Genomic DNA, 9,086 nt, shown 5'->3' on the forward strand with positions numbered 1-9,086 from the left:
TCTTAACACTGTGACCCTAACTTCTTATCCAGCTGTGTACAGAGAACAAAGCTGGGTTCAGCCCAAAAGAACAAACTATTGCAGTTTACCAGACAGATTCAGCAAGAAAGGAAGTGAAGGACGGGCAAGCAGTGTTAATAGGACGCTAGAGATCACTCTTAAGTCCTCATTTTATTTGCTTTTACTAAATTTCTGGTTGCACTTTGTTGTGCAACCAGCAAACAAAACCCTGCAGTATAGGGCAGTGCCTTTTCATGTGGACAGGTCAGAAATTAAAAAAAGTCATTAACATTAGGAGAACTGGGTGATGCCACCCTCTTTCTAGCTACAGTTGGAGGCAGAGGGGAAACCAGGCATAGCCCTTGGCAAGGGTGTGATCCTAGCCCCTTGTGCTCCTGCTCCCCCAACTGGATTCTCTTCCATTCCCTTCCCTTGGCGTGCTCGCTGCTGGCTGGTCTGAGTCACTTGCCCAACCTTTGGGCTTCTGGATATTGTTTCAGTTTTCATCAGCAAACTTGATAGAGCTACTAGTTGAATTCATTACCTTCAGACTTCATTTACAGCACTGCTTGCTTACTCCCTTTTCTGATGGCACAGGCATAGGAAGCGAGCCCGGTGGCCTTCTAGGAATGCTGGGGTTGTTTGGGAGGCAGCAAATAAAGGTGTGCTATTTTAAAGGCAGGCAAGGTTCTTTGGATAAATCTGATATATTGTATCAGACCAACTATTTGAGCCTTTGCCTGCCTATGCCCTTAGACCAACATGACTACAATGTATACCCCTACTTTATAAAATAGTTTCCTTTGCCAGTCTTCACAGACAGGCTCTGGATTGGACTGGGTGCAAGGTTAGATCCGAGACATGTTGATGGGACAGGTGGAGTAGCCTGCAGGGCCACTTCCCCTGCCAAAAGTCAGTGTGGCTAAATGACTGTAATCTTTAGGACGGCATCTTAACTGGCACCTGTAATTTCAGACATGGTTTTAAAATTTGTTCCTGGTGTCTCTTTTTCCTAGTTTGCAAGACAGTCAGCAGGAAGGCCTGGGGATTCCACCCTCTTGACTGATGGACCATCTCTGGATCAAGCCTTTCTATATCCAATCGGCAGGCGATTTTAAATCTCCCATAGCTAATTCTAGATGCCCTTTAATATTGTGAGCAAATAGACTGTCTGGTACTAAGCACTCCAATGTTAGCACGTATGTGAAGGAGGTAGCTCCTTGGAGACGTGTGACTTAGAGATTGCTGTATTTACGACTCCTCCCTCCTTTTTTTCACTGTGTTCAGACCAATTTCCATGTGGCCCTGTTTGAGTTCCAAGTGACATTTTTAGCTGAAATAGTCTTGTGATGTGGTGATTTAGATCTTTTTTTGTTTGTTTGTTTGTTTTTTAAACTGGGATAAACTGCCACCTTTTCCTGCCCAGCCCTTCACCATTCTTTGAGTTTCCATTTGGAGAGGAGAATTGTCAGTATTTATTATCAAGTGCAAAGCCATCCCACAAAACGCTGGGCTCCCAGGGTAACGAATTTTACTGGCATAGCCTTCAAAAAGCAGTCAAGAATTGTCAGGTCTGGATCCTGGCCTGCTGTTAAGATACCACCATACATGGCCCTTGCGTAGCACCACCTGGTCTCGCATAAACATGCATGACTTACAGGGACTGACCAGCAAGTATCCTTAGTGTGTGAATGTAGAGTCCCACAATCCATCGCTGTTGAGCTGTGGTCTAGCTGTGCGTGGTCTCCTCGGTGCTTGGAACCATGCTGCTGCTCTCTAGTTGTATATGAATCAGCCTTACAAAATTATTATGAAAATGTACTGGGCGAGTGTCGCACTCTTGGCCCACACTGTACAAAGACTGATCAGAATTTGTGAAATTGACACTACTTCATTTGTCCATAAATGCTCATTATTATTTTTTTTATGGACAAGACAGTATATTGCAAGGCTGGTATGTGTAGTAATCTCCATATTCAATCACGTTCAGGTGCCTGAGTCTGTGCTGCTGTTCTGCAATAACACTTCTGTTCATTCAACTTGACGTAAGGTTTGCTATTACTTATTTTGCTTTTTTATGCTGTAAAAAGGCAAGTTTGTAAGATCCAGGACTGACTCCACAAGACGCTTGCAATTTCTTGAGCTGGAAAGAACATTGCCGAGGGGTAGAAGATAGCTTCATGTACTGAGCGGACTCTGAAATTTAGACTGTTGCTATCTTTGTGTTGATGATCTCAGCTTTAGACAATCAGACGAGCAGGACAGAATCACGTACGTTGTGCTTTATTAAATACACGAGGAAACAGGAGTAGGAGAAGCGAGGTGGAGGCCAGTGTTTTCCTTGTAGCGGGTCCTGCGCATTCAGATCCGCTCCCTTGCCATGGCGGGCTGCAGGCGCGTGAAGCGCGGACGCCGAGAGCAGCCAGGTCTCCCCCGAGCCACGCTGGCTTTACGCCGTCCCTCCGGCCCCGGGGCCAGGCAGGCGGCTCTGACCCCCTGTGCCAGAGCCCGGAGGGGCGGGAGGCAGAGCGGCTCGTCGGGCAGCCCCTGGACAGGGGGCAGTTTATCCCTGACCTGTTTTTTTTTCTGTTCTAGTTTGTTCTTTTGCCTTACTGCTGTCAAAGTGCAATAAGCTCTGACCGTGCCGGTAACGGGCCGACCCCCGCGGTGATTCCGGGGGGGTTGGGGGGGGCAAGCTCCCGAGGCAGAAGTAAAACCGAGTCGTTATCATCACGTGCTGTCCGTTCTTGACGTGCGCCTGTGGGCCCCACCCACTTCCCACGCTGGGTGGGGGAGGCAGCGCATGCGCGGGCCGGCCCGCGGCGTCGGCAAGTGCCGCCCGCCGGTTGGCGGAGGCCGCAGTGACGGCCGGGGGGCGGGGCGGGGCTCGGGCTTGTTTGTGTCACGTGAGCCGAGCGCCCTTCCGGCTGCCGCTGGCCAATGGCGGCGCTCGTCTCTGCGGGGGCGGGGCGGGGCGCGGCGGCCGCTGTGGGGCGCGGGTAGCAGCTGGGGGCCGCAGTCGCCGTCGTGTCGCGGGATGGAGCCCGGAGCCCCGGCGCCGCCCGCCCGCGCGCTCAGGTGAGGTCCGCTGGGGTGGGGTAGGCCGGGCCGGGGAGAAGACTCACTCCCTGGAGTCGAGCTGCGCCCCGCCGGGCAGCCCGGGCCTGCCACTGCCCGCGGCGCCGGCAATGCGGGGTCCTCAGCGACAGGGGCCCAGTCGCCCCCTCCTGGAGGCGGTGGCGGAGGAGAGCGGGTTGGAGGGGCGCGTCGGGCCGGGCCGCTGCACCGCGCAGCAGGACTCGCACGCACACCGGGTCCCGCAGCCCCGGGCTCGGCCCTCCTGCGCGGGTCTCCAACACGGGCCTCGGCTGACCCTGCCCAGCCCCAGCCCAAGGAACTTCGGCCAGGCTCGTCCCCACATCTGCGCTCCCCTGGCCTTTGCTGCAAGTACCTGCCCCAGGGCCCGGCCGCGGGGTGGGGATCCACCGGATCCAGGATTTCCCTATTGGCTTACGTCTTCTTCCCCTTCAGGGTTTGAAACTCAGTTTTGGGGGGTTCATGGCTTTGCTGGCCTTGTGAATCCCCTCCAGCTGGGCTTCTGACCATGCAAGCAGTCTGTCTCTTTGGGAGTACGAAGGGCACTTGCCCGAGTGAACGGGCCGCAGATCGCTAGTACTAGCTGGCTGTGGAAGACCGAGTGGCTTCAGGGTAACTCGTGGCAAGGAAGAATGTTTCAGTGGGTCAGACCTTGGGCTGGGACTCAAGAGATTCAGTCTGAGTTTCCTGCTCTTCTGCATGCTTCCTTTGTGCTTTGGGCAAATCTTTGTGGACTGGTAGTGAAATTAGAATAAGAGACGATAGAAATATAAGCTTTTATGATCGTGCATTCAAGATTCATTAGGTACTTAGGTATGTTAACACGGACAGTGTGAAAATTGAAAATAGGTGGAAATTAGTAGCACAGCATTTTAAAGGCCACTTGCAATGTTGTAATATCGGGGGAAAGCCCTTTGTCACAAAACTCAAGGGCAGAGCCAGCGTTTTAGACCCTAACTAAATATGTAACTGTTGGGGCATCTTGGAGACTGCTTATGAAGAACAGTTCAGGGCTGTGTGCCTTTTCCCTAACGTTGGACGGAGCCAAGTAGTGCATGTGCCTACAAATCGGAGATTACGTTTCTGCTAGCCATGGGTAAAAGCATGTGATTTGAGCTTTAAGAGTATTTATTATTCAGTGATTCAAGCTTATGGATTTCACAGTATTACATCTCTGAGGAAGAAATGGTTCAGTTCATGAGGTGAGACGCAACTCAAGTCTGTGCAAAATGTTACCGTGGAACCAACTTCAGTGCTGCATTTCTTTTAGCCTTGTAACTGCACCTGCCCTTTTATCCAGGGTGCAGGGCTGAATTTCATGTGTGTTTTAAAAACCTGGTACGAAGGGCCCTGTTGCTATGTCCCTGAGGGTTGTTCTGTGCCTAGGATCTGAAGGGTAGTGTGGCTGGCACTTTGGATTATTTCTGTTGCTGTTTTGCTGGAGTGGCATCTTTGCGTAATGAAGATGCGCTTCAGAATTTGCCAGCCCTTTGCTTGTCTGATTTTTGAAAAGCCTGCACAACTTACACAACCGCTCTGCAAGTTTCAGCAGCACAGGGTTCAAGCAGCTGCTTACAGCCCTGGCAGCGACTGGCTTGGGTCCTGGCCTGGGTGGAGAACGTCAGCTCGGATGAAGAAGCTTACGAGGAAGTCTTTTGCAAGATAGATGAAGTTCTCCTGCCTTGAGGGAAAGCCTGAAGAAAGAGTCCAGGCTTCATTCTCTCAATGACCTTATGTTAAGCTACTAGTTAGCTTTTATGACCGTTTTAAATTTCTCATCTTGTTTTCCTGTAGATGGGAGCTTCGCAGTGGGATGTGGGATCCTGTTGTGTTTACATGTTCACACCTCAGTTTTTGTGTGGCCTCATTTTACTTTTTCTTGTAGATTGCACATAGTAACCTGGAATGTTGGCACAGCTTCCCCCCCTCCTGATGTCACTGACTTACTTCAGCTCAGTTCACAGGCCGTGGACATGGATATGTATGTTATTGGGTAGGTATATATTAAAGGAAGTTCTAGAGAGGGTGCTTCAAGTTTACTGCCCATATATTGGGTTTTGGTGACTTGCTCAGAGCTTTTTGAAGAGTTGCTATTACTGTGATGGTTGTTCAAAGGTGACTAAGCTCCCAACAGGTGTCTCGTAATATCACTAACTGCAAAGGCTAAAAGCTAGGGGCTGTGAATGGAGTTTGTGAATGTTGTGATGGCTGGCTGGATTGCTTGTGTCCTCAACTCTCTTCTTCCATCTTGTGACAGAACTGAGCCATGCTCTCTAAATACATACAACACATACAAAATGATTCCCCATAGGAAAAGTGTCCAGTGAATGAGTATAGAATTGCTTAGGGCACAGAATAAATAGTGGAGAAGGTTTTCCAATAACCATAAAGAATTAGAGTACGTTTCTATTCTAGTCTAACACCGTCACAAAAGTGAGTGCTACAGGCCCTGATAAATGGCTTGCTTACTCAAAAAAAAACTTCAGGGTTTAAAAATGTCTACGTCACTGGCAGTTGTTAACCATTCTGCCCTGCACAGTATGATCAAAGAAACTGGGGGAGCGTGTGCTTGAGCAGAATCACCCTGCCTACTATGTTAGTTAAGATGTTTGTATCCTTAGGCTTGTATTACCCCAAGACTCTGCCAACAGAGAGGTGATCTACCCAAAGCATCCTTTACTCAAATCAGCCTTTTCTCCATCCTTTGGCTAAATTGCATTAGTGCTTCATCACATGTCACCTGTTGCACAGTAGCTTCTGTCCGTCTGGGTTAGCTTTAAGTTCTGACGCTGAGTGTTGTTAAGCCCCCGTGACTTTCCTATTTTGACACTACCTATATGGATGGGTTACATTGCTTCTCAGGTCAGATCAGAATGAAAGGCTAGTGTACCTGCTTTTGGAGAGGTTTACTTGGATGCCATGGTTCTAGCCTTCGCTTTTTGTCCCATTGTGGAGTTTTGAGGATTCTGTCGGAATCTAAGGCTAGGCTGAGCACAGGGTCTGAGTAAACCCCGGTGTCTTCAGTTTACAGGAGGTGAACTCGAAGATTGTGAATTTCCTTTCTGATATGGCATTTGATGATCCATGGAGCACTTTCTTCATGGATGTTCTTTCTCCTTTGGGTTATATCAAGGTAAGTACTTTGTTCAATAATTAGTCTAGCACAGGATAAATGTGTCCTTGACATCTTCACCCATTTTTCTTGGCTCAAAATGATTTCTGTAGTAGGTGTGTGCATGCTTTGGCAGCTGGTATTCTGTGTAAAGACTATTGGCGTCTACAGAAATGCACTCAAGTCCTGCTGAGGCAATTCTCTGTTGGGCTCATGTCCTACTCACTTGTTTTTACAGGCATTTGGAGATATTTGTCCCTGATTTTTGGCAGCCTTGGTTTTAGCAACAAGAATTGCATGTGTGGGCTTTCATTTCTCATTCTGAATGGGGGCTTGTTAACATTTTGTAGTGGACGTGCCAGTAAATTCTCTCCTGAAGCTATTTGTGTGGTTGCCACCACCATAGAGCCAGCGCTGTAGAACAATGCAGCCAGGATCTCCATTGGCATTGCTTGTGTTTTAATGAGTTTAAATTCCCAAGGAATAGAGAAATTAATTTTAGCTCAACTTTTAGTTAAATCCACCCATGTGCAAGATATCACTTGAGGCCACAATGGGTATAGATTTCTTCTTTGGTTTTAGAAAATGTTTTGCTCTGTGCATCCTCTTGGAACTGTAATGTAGTTTCTGCTAATGTAATCTACTGGAGCACCTTGTTTCATTACAATTATTTTAATCAATGACTGTGATTTCCATGGTGCTTGATTAAGCTATTTTGTACCTGTAATACGAGTGGAAATACCCTGCCTTTGAAGTGGGGGGGGGGGCGGAAAATGTAATGAGTGTTTAGTTAATTTGTGAAAAGGTTTTGCTGATGGTGAGGAAGGGTCTGGAATTTCATAAAGAAAGCTTGGGTGACACAACTGCTAATTTAGCAAAAAAGATGGTGTTAAGCATCTAATTTAGACAGTTTTACAGAAGAATGAAGCTTCTTTTCAGTCCTGAATGAGGAGTGTAAGAGACGCTGTATTCCAAGGATGTAGTATGTCTTAAGTACAGGCGAGAGCAGTGTTTCTGATAATCGAACACAACGTGGTCACAAAGTAAAACTAGATGTTTGAAAATCTGATGCAGTTGATGTTAATTTCGGTATGTTACCAAATTTTTCATGAACCGTCTGTCTCCAGAGAAGATCAGCACCGTGTTTTGGGACAGCAGAATGAAGGCAAAAACTGGCTTTTTCCAGATCTCATAGAGCAGAGTCTGCTCTTCAGCATTACTCACTCTCCTTGTAAACTCTGCAGCTCGAGCTTTAACTCCTTCACAGCTTGTGATGTGGGAATGAATCTAGAATTCAGTGCTGCATGACTGCAAATTGCTTCTCATTTACCAACCACACAGTCTAGCACCTACTAAAAGATCTAATCAGACTGTTTGGTGATATAGTGGTTCAGTTACCACTCTTCACTTCAGCCCAAGGTGAAAGTAATCTGTACTAGAGGAATCTTGTTATCTGCAAGTTCTTGATAGAATGGGGAGTAGCACTAAACTGCGAGTCCTTGGGCTCAATTTTGTGTCTTATGTCATTAAGATAGCTATGTATTTTGACCGAGCTGAAATCCATAATTTCCTAACTAGATTTCTGTCTAGACATTTATTTCTGGCAATAATTGGATGGTTGCATGGCTGGAAACTATAGGCTAATGAGACAGTAACAGATTAAAAGCTGGTCTTCGGAAGCTGTCATATTTTTCATATCATTCATATTTTGAGGCCAGGTCGTATATGGAAAATAAATGTATATTAGAAAGACTGGGGTGGGGATACTGGGGTATTCAGTAACATGAAACACTTTGTTAGCTTCACCAGAGTCGGACAATTCAGGACAGAGTCCTTGAATCTTCGAATTACAAGCTACTTGGTGCAAATATGTTCTGAAGTCGCTGACAATACTTGCTGCTCAATCTGATGCACCCTACTGGGCCATGCCTTTTAGAGAGTGGGTGCTGAGTCATTTCTAAAATGCTCCAGTCATCAGTTCTGTGCTGTTTATTGTAACAGAAATGTTTATTAAATAGTTGTACCTTCTCAGGTTCTGAAAACTAATCCTCCGTTGTTGAAATGTTCCACTTTCCTCCAAGTTCTTCAGTATCTTTATGCATTTTCAGGGAAAAATATCCACAATCCATGAAAAGCTCAAAAATTTAAGGGCAGCATACTATTGACTTCAACTGCAGCGTTAGTAATGATGAACACAGTGCTGATCAGTTTCATACTGCATAAAAGCAATCTGTTTTTAACATGCAAGTGCTGTTGGCCATTGGGGCAGCAAGTACTTCTGGTTCTTTCTCACAGGTCAAACTTGCCATAGACAATACAGGGCATGAAGTATATATCATTCTTTGGGTAAAGCTTTCCGTGGAAGAAAGTTTAAGTAGTCATGGAATTCACAGGTACCTCTAGAACTGATCGTGGCTCTCCTTTTTTTTTTTTTGTCTTTTGCAGCTCTCCGCCATTCGCATGCAGGGATTACTCCTTCTGGTCTTTGTGAAGCATGCTCATGTCCCCTTTATACGGGACATTCACACTCATTATACTCGCACGGGCCTCTACGGATATTGGGTAAAGAATATCTGAGAGCTGGCTGCACTGGGTACTGGGCGATTACTAGGGATCCTGGCTTTCTCTGTTTAACCCCTGCCTTCCTCCTCCCCCTCCCCCCGCCCCAATTCTCTGATAACACTCCCCCCCGTCTGCATTTTTCGGCAATTAAAATGAAACACCACTGGATATATAGTATTAGTTGAACACCATGTTTTAATGATATATTTACGATTCTAAAGCAGTTTGGAAGCCTGCCAGTGCCTCAGTCATTAAAATAAATTCTAAATACCTCTATATTTAGAGGGCCGCACCCAGAGGGTGGTAGTGGATGGGT

At 46.8% G+C, this 9,086-nt stretch overlaps 2 protein-coding genes across 8 annotated transcripts in view; both read left to right on the top strand.

Moving 5' to 3' along the window:
* Positions 1-1,425, top strand: part of PITPNA (phosphatidylinositol transfer protein alpha) — a 28,232-nt gene extending 26,807 nt beyond the window's left edge. For all 4 annotated transcript variants that reach the window (XM_019545878.1, XM_019545877.1, XM_019545876.1 and 1 more), the window contains one exon: positions 1,017-1,425. The gene's annotated coding sequence lies outside the window, so the exon portion shown is untranslated. The remainder of the gene's footprint in view (positions 1-1,016) is intronic.
* Positions 1,426-2,973: 1,548 nt separating this feature from the next.
* INPP5K (inositol polyphosphate-5-phosphatase K) overlaps positions 2,974-9,086 on the top strand; it is a 20,936-nt gene continuing 14,823 nt past the window's right edge. Inside the window, exons 1-4 of one of the 4 annotated variants that reach the window (XM_019545873.1) lie at positions 2,974-3,078; positions 4,982-5,089; positions 6,121-6,229; positions 8,654-8,770. In XM_019545873.1, the coding sequence (XP_019401418.1) occupies positions 3,038-3,078; positions 4,982-5,089; positions 6,121-6,229; positions 8,654-8,770 (375 nt within the window). In that variant the 5' untranslated portion in view covers positions 2,974-3,037. Of the gene's footprint in view, positions 3,079-4,413; positions 5,090-6,120; positions 6,230-8,653; positions 8,771-9,086 lie in introns of those variants that run through there. The other 3 variants (XM_019545874.1, XM_019545870.1, XM_019545871.1) reach the window with 3 other exon arrangements.

Source organism: Crocodylus porosus, unplaced genomic scaffold (genome assembly GCF_001723895.1).
Source record: "Crocodylus porosus isolate Cpor-Errol unplaced genomic scaffold, CroPor_comp1, whole genome shotgun sequence".
Lineage (NCBI taxonomy): Eukaryota > Metazoa > Chordata > Crocodylia > Crocodylidae > Crocodylus > Crocodylus porosus.